The sequence below is a fragment of the Eleutherodactylus coqui genome, chromosome 2 (assembly GCF_035609145.1).
Source record: "Eleutherodactylus coqui strain aEleCoq1 chromosome 2, aEleCoq1.hap1, whole genome shotgun sequence".
In the NCBI taxonomy this organism is placed as follows: Eukaryota; Metazoa; Chordata; class Amphibia; order Anura; family Eleutherodactylidae; genus Eleutherodactylus; species Eleutherodactylus coqui.
In genome coordinates this window covers 112,560,785-112,582,440 of record NC_089838.1, presented here as the reverse complement: position 1 = coordinate 112,582,440, position 21,656 = coordinate 112,560,785, and the positions used below count along the sequence as shown (strand labels likewise).

Sequence of the window (21,656 nt, the reverse complement as noted above, 5' to 3'; positions counted from 1 at the left end):
TATATCTCTACAGTTGTTATACCTGAAACTGCTGTAATTAATACTGAAGTAGCTTCTGTGAAGGTAATTAGGATTTTTTTTTTACTTTTGATGTTTCATTTGGCATTAGTTTTTCACAATAGTGCAATGTACATTATAATGTAAAAGATGCTGCGCCAAAGTTTCTCAATCTATGCTTAATTTATATTTATATGTGTAACACCAATTCTGCCTCAGGCAATGTTCACATAAGTGGTATGGTGCTAAAAAAAAGGCACACCCTTATTTTACTGTAAATGGGGTGTGCCCTTCAGGAACACATGGCAGACAGAAGCATCCTTCAGGGACCATTGGGGTCTTTACTGTTAGGTCTGCATCTGCCCTATGCTGTCGTCTAGTCCTGATGTGGACTGTGTATATCAGTCAGCACACAAGCTGGTGTCTGTATGCTTTTTAATGCAAATAGTATCCCAGTTTCTTGGTCTCAACTCACATTACAGCTTTCTGCCTTCATCCTAAAGCCAACCTCAATCATAATGGGGATTGTTTTATATCTTCGGTTCAGATTTCCACACTAAAAATCTGCACCAAATATACCTTCAATTCAAGGGAATGGGCTTTTAGAAGACGGCAGAAAAAAATATCAATTTTCACAATCAGATTTTGATTTAAAGTGACCCTCCGGTCCTGGACAAACAAAGATGGCTGCACTACTTCTCTGCCCACCTGATGCATGTTGTGCATTAGTATGCATCGATACACTAAGACTCTACCCCTGCTGTGATTACCCAGTGCTGCCCACTTCAGCTGTGCGGACCAGTCACAGCAGCATGTAGTATCTTAGGGCGGCCATACAGGCGTATATTTGCACTGGTAATTTTTGTGCACACAATTCGCAGTGAATAGACCCATTAATGTCATTCTCACAGTTCCTTTTTGCGCACACATTTTTCTTGTGCGGAAAAAACACAACATGCTCTATTTTTGTGCACATTAGCGTGCCAAAGGTCTTTATAGGAGTGTATGGAGGTGCGCAAATGTGCACATATGTATGTGCAGGAATGCCCAAAAAATGCACATACCCGTGAACTCCGGCAGCTCTTTAGGCTAGTTGGCCTTTTAAATCAGGGCCTGCGCAAAAAAAAAATTCCCTCACTGCGCAAATATGTTATGCAGGCGCGAGCATTTTTGCGCTTATGCTCATGTACAGCCGCCCTACCAATGTGTACTAATGCACAGTGTGCATCAGATTGTCAGTGAAGTGGTGCAGCCATCTTTAGGGCTCGTTCACATTACAGCCCATACAATCTGCCGGCAGAAAGCTGTCAGAGACCGCATATTGGCTGCTTATGGCACTGCGCATGCCCACAAATTATGCAATCATGGACATGCGCAGTGTTTTTACATTTTTTTTTCTTAAGCAGAGCGGGGATGCATACGGAAATGCTGCATATATGCAATGCATTGCATATGGAAAGCGTATCATATGCTGCCCATACTAGGGATGCGAATGATGCGCAGAGCAACAGAGCATGCTGCGATTTATTTCTCCTGTGTATCGATACGCAGTGTCCTCACGCAGGTGTGCATGCATCAATGCAAGTCTATTGACTTTCATTGACTCCATTCACCTCGTGTTATGCACGGGATATATGCGTGCGTAATCCGCAGTGACAATACGCCCATGTGCATGAGCCTTTAGACTGAAGGCAGACAACTGTAATGGGAGATGAGCCTAAGAAACTGGGATGCAGCTTGAATTAAAAAGCATATGGACAGCAGTCTGTGCGCTGACTGATATATGCGGACCTGCACATGGAATGCCCAGATCTGTCACAAGTTGATCTGCATGAAAAGTTGCCCATGTTTGTGTACAGCCTCATAGGCTATAATGGGGAACCATATGTTGTCCATGGAATTACATGGACCACACACAGCTTGAATATACAGCCATGTTATCATAATAATAAGCTTTATTTATATAGCGCCAATTTATTCCTCAGCACTTTCAAACATGGGGGAACACAAACAATACGACAATTACATATGGCCTACAATTATTAGGACACAAACGGGGAGGGGGTGATATATAAGGTACCAGGGCAGGAGATGTACATGATTGGCAAAGTGGGGAGCCATAGGGAGAGGCAGGGGGCATTTATGGGGGTGTGGGATATGATCAGGAGATTTGATATGCTTCTTTGAAGAGGTGCGTCTTTAAGGTGCATCTGAAGTTCCGTGCATCTGAGATTGTCTGGATGTTTTACAGTAGTGCATTCCAGAGGATCGGTACTGCTCTAGAGAAGTTCTGGAGACGAGCATGCAAAGTTCGTATTAGAGAGACATTTAGTTTGAGTGTGTTAGCAGTGGGTGATATATGGATAGGAAGGAAGCGACGTACAGTGGCTCGCTGCCATGGAGAGCTCTGTGGGTGAGGGTGGTGAGTTTGAATTGAGTTCTGAAGTGTATGGGCAGCCAGTGCAATGAGTAGTATAGTGCGGAGGCGTCTTAGAAATGGCTGGATAGGAAGGGGAGTCTAGCTGCTGCGTTTAGTATGGATTGGAGAGGGGAGAGTCTGGAGCAGGGAAGGCCAATGAGCAGCGAGTTGCAGTAGTCAGGAGGGAATAGATGAGGGTGACAATGTGTGTCTCTAGCGTGTCCGTGGTGGGAAACGGCTTGATTTTTGCAATATTTCTGAGGTGTAGGTGGCATGTTGGGGCCAGAGAATGGATGTGAGGGGTAAAGGAGAGGTCGGAATCCAGTGTGATCCCAAGACAGTGGGCATGCTGTCCTATCTTGGGTTATGGTGGTGCCAGATAATGATATGGAGATATTGGGGGGAGATCGGCTGCTAGATGGAGGAAAATCGAGGTCAGTTTTTGAGAGATTAAGTCTGAGAAAGTCTGCTTTTAGCCTTAGGCTAATTTCACACGGGCGAGTGCTTGCCAACAGGCAATAGCCCTGAGGATTCGAGTTTGTTTTGTATCAAAACTGCCTTACATCACTTTGGCGATCCTCTGCCCAGAATTGCTGAGCGTTTACCATTGCTTTTGATGTGAAACATCGCATTACCCTAGAAAACAATGGGCGATACAAGGGCACAGCCAAAGGTACGATATGCCGGGATTTTGTGTACGACCATTTCAAAAGAATAAGGTTCATATTCATGCGAGATTTGTACATCTCGCATCACACAAATCTCACACGATTTTCTCGGCCATGTGAAAACAGCCTTAATGTATCTGTGTTGTTTTTATAAAACTGTTACTGCATTTAAGACTTGTTACATTTATGCTGTTCTTTCTCATTAAGGCTCAAGACAAAGACAGTGGGGATAATGCCGTATTAGTATTCTCAATTGAAACTGTGGAATTTCTTTTCTCCAGTGGGGGAACTCAGCAACTTGGAAACATCCTCAGCATAACCACTACCTCGGAAAATGGCATATACACAGGTTCTATCAGGTCTGTTGTATCAGGTTAATGTCCAGCAGAACATTTTCCTTGCTTTACAGGAATCTAAGTGTTTTCTTAAGCTACAGTGGATATACAAAAGTCTAACCTCCCCCCATTAAAATGCCATGTTTTTGTCATGTTAAGAAATCCAACAAGGATGAATCATTTCTAGAGATGAGCGAACGCGTTCGTCCGAGCTTGATATTCGTGCGAATATTAGGGTGTTCGGGATGTTCGTTATTCGTAACGAACACCATGCGGTGTTCTGGTTACTTTCACTTACTTCCCTGAGACGTTTGCGCGCTTTTCTGGCCAATTGAAAGACAGGGAAGGCATTACAACTTCCCCCTGTGACGTTCAAGCCCTATACCACCCCCCTGCTGTGAGTGGCTGGGAAGATCAGGTGTCACCCGAACATAAAAGTCGGCCCCTCCCGCAGCTCGCCTCAGATGCCTGGTGAGTTAGATGAGGGACAGTGCTGTTTGTACCGGAGCTGCTGTAGGGAAAGAATTGGTAGTTAGTGTAGGCTTCAAGACCCCCCAAAGGTCCTTATTAGGGCCACTGATAGCTGTGTGTTGGCTGCTGTTAGCAGTGGCAAATTTTTTTTTTCTCAAAATCGGCAGTGCAGAGCATTGCACCCGGCATTAGGGACAGAAGTGCTGCATAGGCAGGGAGAGTGTTAGGAGTGAGTGTAGCCTTCAAGAACCTCAACGGTCCTTTCTAGGGCCATATTTATCCGTGTGCAGTACTGTCCAGGCTGCTGTTAGCTGTGCTGCATTTTTTTTTGCTTCTCAAAATCGCCTCTGCAGACCATTGCACCCTCCATTGATACTGCAGGGAAAGAATTGTATAGGCAGGGCCACAACACAGTTATTATTCATTGAATATACGCAGTGCTGCCTTTTGGTGCCAAAAAACGGAAAATAATTAAATTTGTCCTGCCTCTGTCCGGCCTAACGCCGGTGGACACGTGTGAGCTGCGTCTGCAACCTGTAAAAATCAGACGCACCCAGCTACGCTTTACTGCTGGCTTCGGCATTTGCTTTCCTTAATTGGGAAAAAAATACCTGCTCTGCCAGAGTTATAATAACTCTGCTACCCTCACGTTCTGTGACACATAAGCAGGGACACAGCACAGTTATTAAACTTCTCATGTTCATTGAATATACGCAGTGCTGCCTTTTGGTGGAAAAAAACTGAAAACAAATCTATTTGTCCAGCCTCTGTCCGTCCTAAGGGCTGTGGACACGTGTGAGCTGCGTGAACAACATTGCTAAATCAGACGCACCCAGCTACGCTTTACTGCTGGCTTCGCCATTTGCTTTCCTTAATTGGGAAAAAAATACCTGCTCTGCCAGAGTTATAATAACTCTGCTACCCTCACGTTCTGTGACACATAAGCAGGGACACAGCACAGTTATTAAACTTCTCATGTTCATTGAATATACGCAGTGCTGCCTTTTGGTGGAAAAAAACTGAAAACAAATCTATTTGTCCAGCCTCTGTCCGTCCTAAGGGCTGTGGACACGTGTGAGCTGCGTGAACAACATTGCTAAATCAGACGCACCCAGCTACGCTTTACTGCTGGCTTCGCCATTTGCTTTCCTTAATTGGGAAAAAAATACCTGCTCTGCCAGAGTTATAATAACTCTGCTACCCTCACGTTCTGTGACACATTAGCAGGGCCACAGCACAGTTATTAAACTTAGATTATTCATTCACTAGAGGCAGTGGGGCCTTTCGTTTTCCAAAAAGGGCAAAAATTATATTTGGCCTGCAGTCTTGTGCCAATTTATTTCCTGCCTGTGAAATCAAATCACTGGTAATACAGCATGCTGAGTGGTAGGGGTAGGCCTAGAGGACGTGGACGCGGCCGAGGACGCGGAGGGCCAAGTCAGGGTGTGGGCACAGCCCGAGCTCCTGATCCAGGTGTGTCGCAGCCGACTGCTGCGCGATTAGGAGAGAGGCACGTTTCTGGCGTCCCCACATTCATCGCCCAATTAATGGGTCCACGCGGGAGACGGTTATTAGAAAATGAGCAGTGTGAGCAGGTCCTGTCCTGGATGGCAGAAAGTGCTTCGAGCAACCTATCGTCTACCCGCAGTTCTGCGCCGTCCACTGCTGCCAATCCGAATCCTCTGTCTGCTGCTCCTCCTTCCTCCCAGCCTCCTCACTCCACTACAATAACACCTGCTCAGGAGCGGGAACACTCCCAGGAACTGTTCTCGGGCCCCTGCTTAGATTGGGCAGCAGCGGTTCCTCTCCCACCAGAGGAGTTTATCGTCACTGATGCCCAACCATTCGAAAGTTCCCGGGGTCCGGGGGAAGAGGCTGGGGACTTCCGCCAACTGTCTCAACAACTTTCTGTGGGTGAGGAGGACGATGACGATCAGACACAGTTGTCTTGCAGTGAGGTAGTAGTAAGGGCAGTAAGTCCGAGGGAGCAGCGCACAGAGGATTCGGAGGAAGAGCAGCAGGACGATGAGGTGACTGACCCCACCTGGTGTGCAACGCTTACTCAGGAGGACAGGTCTTCAGAGGGGGAGTCAAGGGCATCAGCAGGGCAGGTTGCAAGAGGCAGTGCGGTGGCCAGGGGTAGAGGCAGGGCCAGACCGAATAATCCACCAAGTGTTTCCCAAAGCGCCCCCTCGCGCCATGCCACCCTGCAGAGGCCGAGGTGCTCTAAGGTCTGGCAGTTTTTCACAGAGACGCCTGATGACCGACGAACAGTGGTGTGCAACCTTTGTCGCGCAAAGCTCAGCCGGGGAGCCAACACCAACAGCCTCACCACCACCACCATGCGCAGACATATGATGGCCAAGCACCCCGCAAGGTGGGACGAAGGCCGTTCAGCGCCTCCGGTTTGCACCCCTGCCTCTCCCCCTGTGCCCCAACCTGCCACTGAGATGCAACCCCCCTCTCAGGACACAGGCACTACCGTCTCCTGGCCTGCACCCACACCCTCACCTCCGCTGTCCTCGGCCCCATCCAGCAATGTAGTTCAGCGCACCGTCCAGCCGTCGCTTGCGCAACTGTTGGAGCGCAAGCGCAAGTACGCCGCCACGCACCCGCACGCTCAAACGTTAACCGTCCGCATAGCAAAATTCATCAGCCTTGACATGCTGCCGTATAGGGTTGTGGAAACGGAGTCCTTCAAAAGTATCATGGAGGCGGCGGCCCCGCGCTACTCAGTTCCCAGTCGCCACTACTTTTCCCGATGTGCCGTCCCAGCCCTGCACGACTACGTCTCCCGCAACATTGTACGCGCCCTCACCAACGCGGTTACTGCCACGGTCCACTTAACTACGGACACGTGGACAAGCACAGGCGGGCAGGGCCACTACATCTCCCTGACGGCACATTGGGTGAATTTAGTGGAGGCTGGGACAGAGTCAGAGCCTGGGACCGCTCACGTCCTACCCACCCCCAGAATTGCGGGCCCCAGCTCGGTGGTGGTATCTGCGGAGGTGTATGCTTCCTCCACTAAAGCACCCTCCTCCTCCTCCTCCTCCTCCTCTGTCTCGCAATCAAGATGTGTTAGCAGCAGCATGTCGCCAGCAGTCGGTGTCGCGCGGTGTGGCAGCACAGCGGTGGGCAAGCGTCAGCAGGCCGTGCTGAAACTACTCAGCTTAGGCGATAAGAGGCACACGGCCCACGAACTGCTGCAGGGTCTGACACAGCAGACCGACCGCTGGCTTGCGCCGCTGAGCCTCCAACCGGGCATGGTCGTGTGTGACAACGGCCGTAACCTGGTGGCGGCTCTGCAGCTCGGCAGCCTCACGCACGTGCCATGCCTGGCCCACGTCTTTAATTTGGTGGTTCAGTGGTTTCTGAAAAGCTACCCACGCTTGTCAGACCTGCTCGTAAAGGCGCGCCGGCTCTGCGCACATTTCCGCAAGTCCCACACGGACGCTGCCACCCTGCGCACCCTGCAACATCACTTTAAGCTGCCAGTGCACCGACTGCTGTGCGACGTGCCCACACGGTGGAACTCTACGCTCCACATGTTGGCTAGGCTCTATGAACAACGTAGAGCTATAGTCGAATACCAACTCCAACATGGGCGGCGCAGTGGGAGTCAGCCTCCTCAATTCCTTTCAGAAGAGTGGGCCTGGTTGGCAGACATCTGCCATGTCCTTGGTAATTTTGAGGAGTCTACCCAGGTGGTGAGCGGCGATGCTACAATCATTAGCGTCACCATTCCTCTGCTATGCATCTTGAGAAATTCCCTGCAAACCATAAAGGCAGCTGCTTTGCGCTCGGAAACGGGGGCGGGGGAAGACAGTATGCCGCTGGATAGTCAGGGCACCCTCCTGTCTATTTCTCAGCGCGTACAGGAGGAGGAGGAGGAGCATGAGGAGGATGAGGAGGAGGGGGAAGAGACAGCTTGGCCCGCTGCTGACGGTACACCGGCTGATTGCCTGTCATTCTTTCAGCGTGTATGGCCTGAGGAGGAGGAGGAGGAGGAGGAGGATCCTGAAAGTGATCTTCCTAGTGAAGACAGCCATGTGTTGCGTACAGGTACCCTGGCACACATGGCTGACTTCATGTTAGGATGCCTTTCTCGTGACCCTCGCGTTGCACGCATTCTGGCCACGACGGATTACTGGGTGTACACACTGCTCGATCCACGGTATAAGGAGAACCTGCCCACTCTGATTCCCGAAGAGGAAAGGGGTTCGAGAGTGTTGCTATACCACAGGACCCTTGCGGACAAGCTGATGGTAAAATTCCCAGCCGACAGCGCTAGTGGCAGAAGGCGCAGTACCGAGGGCAAGGTAGCAGGGGATGTGCGTAGATCGAGCAGCATGTACATCCCAGGCAGTGCAACAGTCTTTAAGGGCCTGGCCAGCTTTATGGCTCCCCACCAAGACTGTGTCACCGCTCCCCAGTCACGGCTGAGTCGGCGGGAGCACTGTAAAAGGATGGTGAGGGAGTACGTAGCGGATCGCACGACCATCCTTGGTGACGCCTCTGCCCCCTACAACTACTGGGTGTCGAAGCTGGACACGTGGCCTGAACTCGCGCTGTATGCCCTGGAGGTGCTTGCTTGTCCTGCGGCTAGCGTCTTGTCGGAGAGGGTGTTTAGTGCGGCTGGGGGAATCATCACAGATAAGCGTAGCCGTTTGTCAACCGACAGTGCCGACAGGCTAACACTCATCAAGATGAACAAAGGCTGGATTTCCCCAGACTTCTGTTCTCCACCAGCGGACAGCAGCGATACGTAAGCAATACGTAGGCTGCACCCGCGGATGGAAGCTACGTTCTCTCTCACCATCCAAAACGGGGACATTTCTGCTTCATCAATCTGTGTCTAATATTCCTCCTCCTCCTCCTCCTGCTCCTCCTCCTGAAACCTCACGTAATCACGCTGAACGGGCAATTTTTCTTAGGGCCACAAGGCTCACTCAAATAATTTTTCAGAACAATTTTTATAAGTTTCAATGCGCTTAAAAGCATTGGAACTTTAACTTGAACCAATTTTTCGTTACACTGGGCTGCCTCCAGGCCTAGTTACCACTTAAGCCACATTAACCAAAGCGATTAATGGGTTTCACCTGCCCTCTTGGCTGGCCATGGCCAATTTTTGGGATGTACATTAGTACTGTTGATACAGCAATTTTTGTGGGCCCTCGCCTACAGTGTAATCAAATTAATTTTTAGCCCACCTGCATTACAGCTGACGTTACAGCTGTGTTGGGCAATGCAATGGGATATTTTTATGTACCGCCGGTGGGTTCCAGGGAGCCACCCATGCTGTAGGTGCACACGGAGTTTTTAATACATCTGTACACTTCTAAAGAACCCCAGTCTGACTGGGGCATGCAGTGTGGGCCGAAGCCCACCTGTATTACGCACGACATAACTACCTCAGCTGTGTTGGGCAATGCAATGGGATATTTCTATGTACCGCCGGTGGCTTCCTGGCACCCACCCATGCTGTGGGTCCACAGGGAATTATAAATGCATCTGTTTCCACTTATAAAGAAACCCAGTCTGACTGGGGCATGCAGTGTGGGCCGAAGCCCACCTGCATTAAGCACGACATTACTACCTCAGCTGTGTTGGGCAATGCAATGGGATATTTTTATGTACCGCCGGTGGGTTCCAGGGAGCCACCCATGCTGTAGGTGCACACGGAGTTTTTAATACATCTGTACACTTCTAAAGAACCCCAGTCTGACTGGGGCATGCAGTGTGGGCCGAAACCCACCTGCATTAACCCTTTCCAGTCCACTGTGTGACCTGTGAAGACATTAGGGTTTAAGGCTGTACAGCTCCGTTGTTGGTAGACGTCCGTCTGGGTTCTCTTACTGTATATTGCCAGCCTCTCTGCTGTCGGAGCCTATCCTACGTGTCAGCTCATGCAGTACTGGCTTTAGCCAGCATATAGCGCCGTTGTATAACGGCAGAAAAAGAGTAAGCCCCCTAGGAAAACCATATACAAATTGGATTGGAAAGGGTTAAGCACAACATTACTACCTCAGCTGTGTTGGGCAATGCAATGGGATATTTCTATGTACCGCCGGTGGCTTCCTGGCACCCACCCATGCTGTAGGTGCACACGGAGTTTTTACTACATCTGTACACTTATAAAGAACCCCAGTCAGACTGGGGCATGCAGTGTGGGCCGAAGCCCACCTGCATTAAGCACGACATTACTACCTCAGCTGTGTTGGGCAATGCAATGGGATATTTCTGTGTACCGCCGGTGGGTTCCAGGGAGCCACCCATGCTGTGGGTCGACAGGGACTTCACAATAGGGAGTTGTACCTGCCTGTGTCTATGAATTAAAAAGCCCGGTCTGACTGGGGCATGCAGACACCTTGACAGAATGAATAGTGTGTGGCACATAGGTTCCCCATTGCTATGCCCACGTGTGCAGCTCCTGATGGCGGTGGCACAGGATTCTATTTCTCATTGCTTCTGTACAGCATTGTGGGCTATCGCTCCGCCACTTTCAAAGAGGGTCGCTGCCTAGCCGTGCCAACCTCTGCAGTGTGTGCCTGCGGTCCCTCGTCATGGCAGACGCAATTCTAAATAGACATGAGGGTGGTGTGGCATGAGGGCAGCTGAAGGCTGCCCAGGGACACTTTGGTGTGCGCTGTGGGGGGGGAGGGGGGGCGGTTGGGCAGCATGTAACCCAGGAGAAGTGTCAGTGGAGTGTCATGCAGGCAGTGATTGTGCTTTGTTGGAGGTAGTGTGGTGCTTAGCTAAGGTATGCATTGCTAATGAGGGCTTTTCAGAAGTAAAAGTTGTTGGGAGGGGGGGCCCACTCTTGCCGGTATTGTGGCTTAATAGTGGGACCTGTGAACTTGAGATGCAGCCCAACATGTAGCCCCTCGCCTGCCCTATCCGTTGCTGTGTCGTTCCCATCACTTTGTTGAATTGCCCAGATTTTCACACATGAAAACCTTAGCGAGCATCGGCGAAATACAAAAATGCTCTGGTCGCCCATTGACTTCAATGGGGTTCGTTGTTCGAAACGAACCCTCGAGCATCGCGGGAAGTTCGTTCCGAATAACGAGCACCCGAACATTTTGGTGTTCGCTCATCTCTAATCATTTCCAATTTATTTCCACCTTCATTATGACCCGTTATCTGTACAATTCCATTGAAAAACAAACTGAAATCTTTAATGGTGGAGAAATAAAAATAACAAAACTAAAATAATTTGCATAAGTCTGAACACCCTCTTATATTTAGGGATGTGGTTGTGTTTAGAATTGGCCAATCATGTTTAAACTCATGTTAGTACACCGTTGGCATTATTTAAAATGATTCTGATTTACCCTATATAGTTGCATTTTTCAACAAAAGTCCAGGGTCCATAAAGAGCTTACAACACATCAAAGGAATCATATTGTTGAAAGGTATCAGTAAGGAGAAGGGGACCAAAATGTTTCCAAGCCATTACATATACCATGTAATACCATTTGGCATAACAGTGACATTACCAAGAACTGGACATCCCTCAAAAAGAAATGAAAAGACCAGAAGAAAATTGGTCTAGAAGGCTGCTATGAGGCCTACAGCAACATTAAAGGAGCTGCAGGAGTTTCTGGCAAGTCCTGGTTGCGTAGTACATGGGACAACCATCTCTGGTATTCTTCATATATCTGGGTTGTGGGGTAGGGTGGCAAAATAGAGGCATTTTATAACAAAGCCCGGCTATGTTTTGCCAAAACCTACATCAAGTCTGCCAAAAGTATGTCAGAGAACGTGTTATGTCTGATGAGACCAACGGTGAACTTTTTTGTTGTAATGCCAAAAGGTATGTTTGGTAAAAAAAAGACACTGTGCATCACCAGAAGGACACCATATCCGCAGTGAAGATGATAGAGGCAGCATTATACTTTGGGGCTTTCTTTCTGCTGCTGGAACTGGGGCTTTAGTAAAGGTGGAGGGGATTATGAACAATTCTAAATATCAGTCCATTTTGGCACAAAGCCTTCAGACCTCTGCTACAAAGCTGCTGATGAAGAGGAATGTCACCTTACAGCATGACAATGACCCAAAACAAATCACTAAATCAACAAAAGAATGGCTTTGAAGTTTTGGAATGGCCCAACCAGAGCCAAGACCTGAATCCTATTGAAGATCTCTGGGGTTAACTTGAAGAGGGCACTACACACAAGATGCTCTTGCAATCTGACAGAATTTGCAAAAATGCTCCCCCACTAGCGGAAAATCGCAGTTGATTTCCGCTTGTTGGCAGGGGAGAATCATTTAACATGGCATGTCTATAGACAGTTATTGCTCAAAAATTCCAGGCCATTGTCTAGCTGCGATTTCCGCAGCAGTAATCCGTCCGTGGGCATTGGGCCTAAAACATTTCAGTTTGTTTTTCATTGGAATTGTACAGATAACGGGTCACATTGAAGGTGCAAATAAATCTGAAATGATTCGTCTTTGTTGGATTTTTGAACATGACAAATACATGGCATTTTAACGGGAGGGGGGGTGGAGGGGGTGTAGACTTTTCATATCCTCTGTAATTCTGTACTTTTTAAACTTACAGAGTTGCAAGTAATCTGGATAAAACATTGAAGGGTCAGTACCGAGTTACAGTTAAAGCAGTGGATAGCGGGACCCCCTCACTCAGCGCTATTCGCGCTATAACGGTAAGCCTCAAGATATACGATGAAAGTTTACTCCACAGATTTGCATGTTCTGATTTAGGGTAAAGTAAATCTTTCAAAGAATTTTGAATTTCATTTAAAATTTTTATATTATTTTTAGAGATGAGCGAGCATACTCGCTAAGGGCAATTGCTCGATCGAGCATTGCCCTTAGCGAGTACCTGCCCGCTCGAGAGGAAAGGTTCGGTTGCCGGCGCGGGGGAGCGGTGAGTAGCGGCAGTCAGCAGGGGGGAGTGGGGGGGGAGAGAGAGATCTTCCCTCCGTTCCTCCCCGCTCTCCCCCGCAGCTCCCTGCCGGCACCCGAACCTTTTCTCTCGAGCGGGCAGGTTCTCGCTAAGGGCAATGCTCGATCGAGCAATTGCCCTTAGAGAGTATGCTTGCTCATCACTAATTATTTTATTTGTGGTGGGTTGCGTGAATAATGGTCACTTTCTCCACAAGTGCACAGATAAAGCAGGCAACCAGTGGCTGACTACTAAAAATGGTTTATTTCCCCAAGGCTAACCCAAACACCCAGCATACACGCCAATATAGTATATGGGGACTGTTGGCACACAACAAACACTCATGACATCGCATACTTGCTGCGTGCTCCCACGTGCGAGATACTCCGCGCTGCACTGAAAAAAAAAACGCTCATGTGAAAGAGCCCTAACGTAGGCTAAGTAAAGACTTGCATAAAAAATATTTCTGCAAAAAACTGTAGAAAAGTCTATTCATACAATACACATGGCACTCCGAAATAATCCCAATAAAAATATGAAATAAATATTATCAAAAAGTTTATTTAAACTCACTTACTAACAAGCAATCTAAAACCTCTCAATAAGGCTAATTTCACAGGAACGATCTTGCCGCGAAAAATCACAGCAATATTGTGTCTTTGATCCCGTGACTTTTGAGCGTCAGCGATGCTTTTTTTTTTTAGAATAATCTTGCGTCGCATCACTGCCGCCCGCCATCAAATCACATGTTTTTTTATTGCAAAACTCACTAGGACTTTCTAATGTTAAAACTGCATTGCAATTCGTGTCTGTTGTGTTGTGATGCGATAAAAAGAAGCCTCCATAGAAAAACATGGGAGATAAAAAAAAAAATTGGAAATCGCAGAAAGATAGAGCATGCTGCAATTTATTGTTCTCTCAACATCGCTTCAGTGAAAATACCGCAGTTTTTTTCACGCAGTTCACACCTGGGTCCATATGTTGACTGTGTGTAGTCCATGTTTTTTTTAAAAAACACTAATGTGCCGGACGCCAAACACTGACTGCTACAGCTGTAGTCTCTACAATATAATTTGCCACTAGAACTATAAGTAATGCCCTCTTCCTTCTCTATTCTCTACTGTCTTATATTTTATTTGTAAAATTGTGGATTATCATATTATTTACTATTTTTCTTCCTTCCATACTGTAGATATTTACAATAGATGACTCTTTTAGAGTGGTACTCGAATTCTCAAGGTCTGTCGATGAGACAACGGAAAATATGCCAGCGATCCTCCAGTAAGAGCCTATGTATTTAATATAGAAACTTTTTAATATGGGTATTTAGAAGCAATAGGTCATTGTGATATAGAATTGTTAAAGTATGTAACAATTGTTGGCATCTTACACGAACACTTATGTACTACGCTACTCCTGTTATTTTTGCATATATAGCATCATATACACTTTGCACAACAACTCTGCTCTGTCCTCCCTACACCTGCAGTAATGCTAAAAAAACAGTTGGGATTAATCGTTACAGGTTTTATCAACTATTTATCAAAATATACCCACTGTACCATAAACTGCACAAGTTATATTCTGCAGTGTAATAGGGCATGATCTCACTAGCCGTGGCCAATAAAACAAGTTGCAAATCTGGTGAGACCAACACCAACTTCCACTCATTGCTCAATCAACATCTCCCAGTAGGAGTTATGATTTATCACTTACTAATGTACTGTTTGTAGCTGAAATGTCGCTAAAGTGGTCTCCCATGCAGTCACATGACCATACCTATTTTTCTTTTTGAAACTTTATTTTGCAAACAAAGCAAGTTTTCAGCTGTAGAACAGAATTAAAGTAACTATTAGGTCATTATATAGTCAATATTCTAATAAAAGGTTCCTGGCAAAGGTTTGACTCTCCCGCTCCTGGCTATATAATTCTATATGTGCGATTTCCCCAGTCCTTTGTGAACCATCTTCAGCTGTAGAATGTCAATCACTCTAAATGATGAATTCTGTAAGAGTCCTCCAGCTTGTAGTGTACAGCTGTACAGGAGAAAAATGGTTAAAGATTTTTAAGTACAAGTGCAAAAGTTTTTGTTGCATAGAAATCAACCCTGGTTTATAGTAAAAATATGGTGTTGAATGAAAGCTTATGTTCCTGCAGTCATGCAGGAGGCATATTAGCCTCTTACTCTCAAGCTCAGTACTATGGAGCAATTCCAGCAACATCATTGGTTCTGATTCACAATTCCAGTAACCTGATTGGGTGCTTGGGTTGTCTGATTCAACCTGATTGGTTGTTAGGGCCGAGCTTGAGAGTAAAAGGCTAATATGCATGCAGGAGCAGGTTAGGTGCTAACAGCCGAGGACCCAGACAAGACAGAAGCACTTTTTAACCACTTCTACCTTCTCCTTCCCAGTCTATATAGTGTGCAATGAGCATTATGTAGTGAATAGAGGAAGCAGCAATACATTTCCTCTATCAACCACGTGATTGCCGGCTAACCCTAGTATGGCAGAGCTGCCGATCAGCTCTGCCAGTGATTACTGTCACCATAAGGGGTTGTTTTTCCTCGAAGCTGCAGCTGCTATGCATGCTGCTCCTATAGATGCGCCATAGTGGACATAGATGTTATAAAAAAAATGTTACAAAAATAAGTCAAAAGAATTACAGAATAAAATAGAAATATCTTTTCTGATTATTCAAATATGTTATAGAAAACGACCTACCGCCTACATCAACCTAAACCATCGCCATATCTTCCCTGTAATTCAAGACTATATCAATTCCAAAGAGTCCAAAACAAAATGAGGAACCTAATCCAGTACTTTATGGTAGCACTAATATACTAATTTTAAAAATAAAGGAAACTAAGAACTATACCTTTTTAAAACCCCTTTTTAAAAACTTTTTGTATACTAGATGCATTAAAAAAAGAAAAAAGAAAAAAACCTTTCAGTGACAAGGGTATTAAGAAATTGATCTATAGGTCGAGAAAGATTTTCATAGCCCAAGAAAAAAATTATTTCCGTAATACCACCACATCTGTAAAATGATAAAGTGTATATTCCTTTAGGATGAAACATTCTGGCCCTTAAAGGGTTAAAGTTATCTAATAATTCTTTCAGATGATCATTGTTTAGTAATATTGCTATTTTTTCTGCAATAGGCAACTTTCATTAGCAACGAATGCTACAGTGTTTGTGGCTGGGATTGAATCAGCGCAAGGCTCAAAAAGAGCCGTTCGGTGAGTAAACAATGGGGCGATGATATGATCACTCATTTATTCTGCATAGAGAGTGATGTTTGTACTTTCTGTGTTGCATTTTTTGTTTTCTGATAAAAGCTTTAGTAATAAACAAAATATGATATTTGTAGACTAGTGCAGACTTTGTATGTGACAAAGGTATCGTCGAGATTTAATTAGACTGAAAATGGACCATATTGTTCTCAACATTTGAAAGGAACAGTTGGCAGTACAAAGTACACACCATTCAGTAATAGGTTACAAATTGCAAACCGAATAAAAATGTAACAAAGTTTCAGAACAATAACAACTTTACCGCCGTCTGTTCCTGCTGGAGCCCTACCTATTGGTATACTCTGAGTGCATTTACAATGTGGTCAAATCCGATGCTTATGTGAAAACAAGTCAGGTAAAATGTGGGGTTATGTGGATAAGTCTTTTATAACATGTATGCACCCCAAATGCAAGCTTATTTCAGGTGGCCCCACTGATATAAACGAACACATTCAGTTGATGTAGCTGGAAAAAGCACAATATAAACACAGTTATATCTTGAATTGGCAAATAAATGTATATCTCCCTATGTTGGTGACCTATAAGATTGCGGGGAAGCTGTTGCATTTTGGATGAATTTTAATTTGCGCAAATAACCATGAAAATGGTAGAAAATATATCCTATATTGGCCCCCCAATGAAATATCTAAAACTCTATTTTTCATACACACAGGGGATATGATATGTGAAGAATTAGGCACTTACCATTAAATTAAAATTAAAGTAGGTTTAAAGCCTCCTTCACACGGGCGACACTGCATTGCCGCAAGAAAATCGTGGTGATATCGCATCCCTGGTTCTTGCGATATCGCATCGTCTTTCTGCGGCAATACCACGATTTTGTAGCGCTACAAAGTCACATGTGAAACTACAAAGTTGCACGACTTTATAGCAACACATGCAAGGATTTTTTTTCTTTGGGGGGGGGGGGGCTTGAAATATAAGCCCTACCTCGAAAATAAGCTGTAGCTTAAAGGAAAAAAAATTATACATCACCTCTCTTGCACTGTCTGGGGCACCGATGCAGCTTCTCCCCGGGTCCCCGACACTGTTTCTATGCATCTTCTGGCCATCTAAGCATCAGCCAATCACAGCCAGCGCTTTCAGGAGGCGGGGATTTATCAATCGCCAACCAGGAGATGAAGAAGAGAAACAGTGTCGGGGAACTGGGGAGAAGCTGCGGCGATGTCAGAGAGCGCTTTTAAGGTGGTGTAGTATGTGTTTTTTTTTTTCTGCAGCTAGGGCTTAGATTAGAGCTTTGGCAGTAGGATTTCCTACGGTCAAAGTTGCATTGCACCACACAAAAACTGCATTTTTGTGCGATGTGATGCAGCAGAGAAAGGCTCCATAGGGAAACATGGGCTACAAAACCTCGCAGGCATATCGCCAGACCCACGAGGTTTATGTGTCGGGTTGTCGCATGCTACAAAACATTGCATGTGTGACGGAACCCATAGGAAAGCATGGGCTTCTTATACATGCAATTTGTAGCATTTTAGCAACGCTACAAAATCGCGTGACTTTGTCACCCGTGTGAAGGAGGCCTAAAGGAGTATTCCCATCTCAGACATCTATGGCATGCTGTTAATGGTCTGATATATGCGCATCCCACCTCAGGGACCAGCACTATCGCCAGAATGGAGGTCCCCTGACCCATTCTGGCTCACTACTGCAGTGACAGGTGGTCAGGATTATGGAAACACCTAAGGTGGATGCTTTGCACTGTTCCTGTAACTTCCATAGATGTGAATGTGATTTATGGAAGCAGGGTAAAACAGTGAGCTGCGTTATTTCAGAAACTGAGTTTCAGACTGCCGTATGCTCAACTACACTTGCCGCTATGGAGCGTAGTCACACATGAACAGGTTTTTTTTACCCCTTCCATTCAGAAGATGTAGACAGCCAGTTCATTTGTTTCCATAATCCCAGCTACCTCTGGCCACAGTGAATGGGTTGGCATTTCCATCTCAGCAATGTTTGTCTGAGATAAGAATACCCCTTTAAGGCTTATACAACAGCTATATGGATCCAAATTATGGACCCCTAGGCATTCCTTGTGCTGTTGTACTCCCCACTTGAAGGAATACTTCTAGGAGAGACTGTATTTGTAACACCACATCTGATAGAACATGGCAGAATTTTCTTTTGCATGCATTGAGTATGAATCTCTGAGAAAAGACTCTGTGGGTCTCTGTTACATCCGCTCGGTGCACCAAAGCGCCACTCCTAAGAACGGACGCAAGTGTGTCCATTTAAAACCCGCAAGCACACTTATATAGAATTTGTACTAACAAATTACACCTCTCCAGGTAAAAGATAGTAGCACCCGTGTCCCTTACTAACCAGGGAAAGTGGGGAACCCCTGCCTAAAAACAGGGTAATTGTCCTGATAAGGTCGGCCTCACTATCTTCATCTGGGACCTGATTATTCCTGTTTAGGAACCTGGAGAAGTGCACAAAACACTCAGGACACGACACTGTTCACACACACTGGACACAGAACAGGACTGCACATAAAGCATGTCTGGCACCCTGCGCAGACATAACATTTGTCACTGTTCACACCAACATATAGTGTAACACATATGACAGAGAACAGGACTGCACACATCTCATGTCTAGCTACCCTCACAGACATACAACACAAGTCACTGTTCACACCAATATACAACAGGTAGTGCATACATAATACAACACAAACCCCAACCAGAGCTCACGTGCATACAGATGGTAAACCTTAGCCAGTCCAAGTGTCCTCACACCAGGGGAACAGAACGTTAGCCACCATGCTGACATAGGGAACAGTGTCAGGCATCACCCATCTGACACACAAATAGGACATCAGACGTCTGGATGCCGCACCTGCACAGGGACAGGGAGAAACCTGTGGGCCACCTGCACTTGTGTGGTCACCATACCACACACTACACAATGCATGCACCACACAACGCAAGGAGGGGAGAGACAGCAGGTGCCCATACCGTCTTCAGGGGAGGAGAGAGGGACACTACAGACAAACATGCACCACACCAGCTCTGAGTGGGCTCAATACAGGGTACAACAGTAAAGCACTAGAATGACCAGCAATCTCTCACAAGAGTTGCTGGTATTTATCTGCAGCAGACAAGGGGGATTAGCTGGGGGAGAATACCACATCCAGCCAGCTTAATTAACCCCTGCCTGTGAAGATGTACACAAGGAAACCTGTAGAACCACAGGTCCCAGATGACAACCATAACAGTCTCCTTATAGAATTGGAGACACACTATTACCCTGTTTCCCCAAAAATCAGACCCTTTCTTATATTAATTTTTGCCCCAAAAGAGGCACTAGGTCTTATTTTTGGGGATGTCTTATAATACTTACCTAGCAGGTTTGGTCCAGGTCCCTCCTGCTACTTTCCACAGCTCTGACGCCCTTCCCGCAATCATTGGCCGCTTATACAACATCACTTCCTAGTTACAGGGTTCATAAATCCTGCCTCCAGGAAGCGATGGCTGTGATTGGTTCTTTGACCACCGCTGCTCAGCACTGGATGAACCAATGTGATGGCTGCGATTGGTTTATCCAGCGCTGAATTGATTGGCTGAGCAGCGGTTGAAGAACCAATCATAGCCATTTCTTCCTGGAGGTGGGATTTATGAATCCTGTAACCAGAGAATGATATTGTACAAGCGGCTGAGGACTTCGGGAACTGAGCCAAACCTCTAGAGAGCAGCGGGAGGGACCTGGACCAAGCCTGCTAGGTAATGTATTCTTTTTTTATTTTCAGGGTAGGGCTTATATTTCAAGATTCCCCGCAAATTAGGCTAGGGCTTATCTTCAGGGTAGGTCTTATTTGGGGGAAAACAGGGTATATAAATCACATTTTTGTTGTAAACATTTTTTTTATATTTTTGGTCATTTTCTTTAAACTTTCGGTCACAATCTATATTTTAATTTTAAAAAATGCTAAAATTCTGCATTTTTTCACTCTGACTACAGAACCTAATAATAGTCTAATACTTCCTACTCTGTAGAGTAGGCTTTGCATCACTCATCTCACTGACATCCACCATTCACAATAGGTATAAGCTCTGACTATCTAGTATTAATTAATAAAACGATAGTGATATAGGTCCTTTAAGGCCTGTTTTATACACCTCCCAGAGATTGTACTGATAATTCATAGTGAATACACGCAGAACTGTTAAGGATAAATAATAAAAGTATTGTTATAGTCGATAGAAATGATCTCTGCCCTTCGTCATATAAATAGTCCTTTTCCATATGATAATACGGTATTAACAATGTAAATTTCTCCCTTTTTGGTTACAATGGTTTTGTGTGTCGGGATTGTTGGCAGTTTTAGAAATTGTGACATGTTAATGTGCCTCTAATGGTTTGAAAGCTGTAAATGTCCTCTTTAGTGTAGAGCGTTCATTAGCATGACCCTTACATCTGATGTCTGTCTTCTTGTAGCAAAGCTGCTATGTGTTTTAAAAATCGGAAAGCCGGCTTTGTATATTATAGAAATCAATGGCACAACTACAATAACTAATAATGCAGGGTACAGCTGTAGTGTTATACTAGCTGAGGACTGCAAGTGTTAAAATGCATATAAAGTCTACTATAGGCATGCAGTTAGCATACTAAACTCATTCTAAAGGGCCCCTTTCCACTAGCGTTTTTTTAATGCTGCAATATTGCTACTTTTTTTCACGCGATTGTCAATGGGACTTTCTAATGTTAAAAACGCATCGCACAAAAATCACAAAGCACAAACTTGCAATTTTTGTGCGATGCGTTTTTAACATTAGAAAGTCTCATTGACAATGCGTGAGAAAAACGCAACGATATTGCAGCGTTAAAAAAACGCTAGTGCAAAGGAACGCAAGGGTGCCTTCACATGGTGCATATCAGCTATGGACATTTTTAACCCTTATATTTTTTAATCTGGGGCGTAGATATAGGGGATGCAGAGCATGCGGTTGCACCCGGCCGAGGAGCCTTAGGGGGCCCATAAGGCCCCTCTTCTCCATATGAAGAGCCTAGTACTATGAATAAAGTATTATAGTTGAGGGTCCTGTTACAAATTTTGCATTGGGGCCCAGAAGCTTCGAGTTATGCCTTTAAGGGCTGGCATTTGCAGCATAAGGGCTCCTGTCTACAGGCGATTCGACCCGGAGCCCAGCCGATGACCCCCGCTTACCTGTCCGGAGTCTCTTCTCTGTGCTGGCCTGCGCTCCAACATGCATACGCAGTACACTATGCTATGGCGATAACGTGGCTCCTGCGGCCATTCTTAAATGATTATTGCAGAATGCCTACGGAACGGACGGTTTCAATTGACTTCAATGTAAGCCGTCAGTGTGTAGCCTGCACAAAATTGTGGCATGCTGCGAATTCTTCTCCGCGAGCGGAAAATCGCAATCATGGGCAGGGAATCAAATTTTTACATTGCATGCTATGGGGCTGGATTTGCTGCGGAGTCTGGAGGTGGAATCCCACTCCGCACTTCGCAATGCAAATCCGTATGTGTGTATTAGACCTTAATACAACGCATAGGATATCCACAGAA

General features: G+C 45.8%; 1 protein-coding gene across 1 annotated transcript in view; it reads left to right on the top strand.

Moving 5' to 3' along the window:
* CDHR2 (cadherin related family member 2) overlaps window positions 1-21,656 on the top strand; it is a 147,391-nt gene that overhangs the window by 97,400 nt on the left and 28,335 nt on the right. Inside the window, exons 23-27 of the mRNA XM_066589286.1 lie at window positions 14-63; window positions 3,292-3,443; window positions 12,457-12,559; window positions 13,994-14,082; window positions 15,965-16,042. Of these exons, the coding sequence (XP_066445383.1) occupies window positions 14-63; window positions 3,292-3,443; window positions 12,457-12,559; window positions 13,994-14,082; window positions 15,965-16,042 (472 nt within the window). The remainder of the gene's footprint in view (window positions 1-13; window positions 64-3,291; window positions 3,444-12,456; window positions 12,560-13,993; window positions 14,083-15,964; window positions 16,043-21,656) is intronic.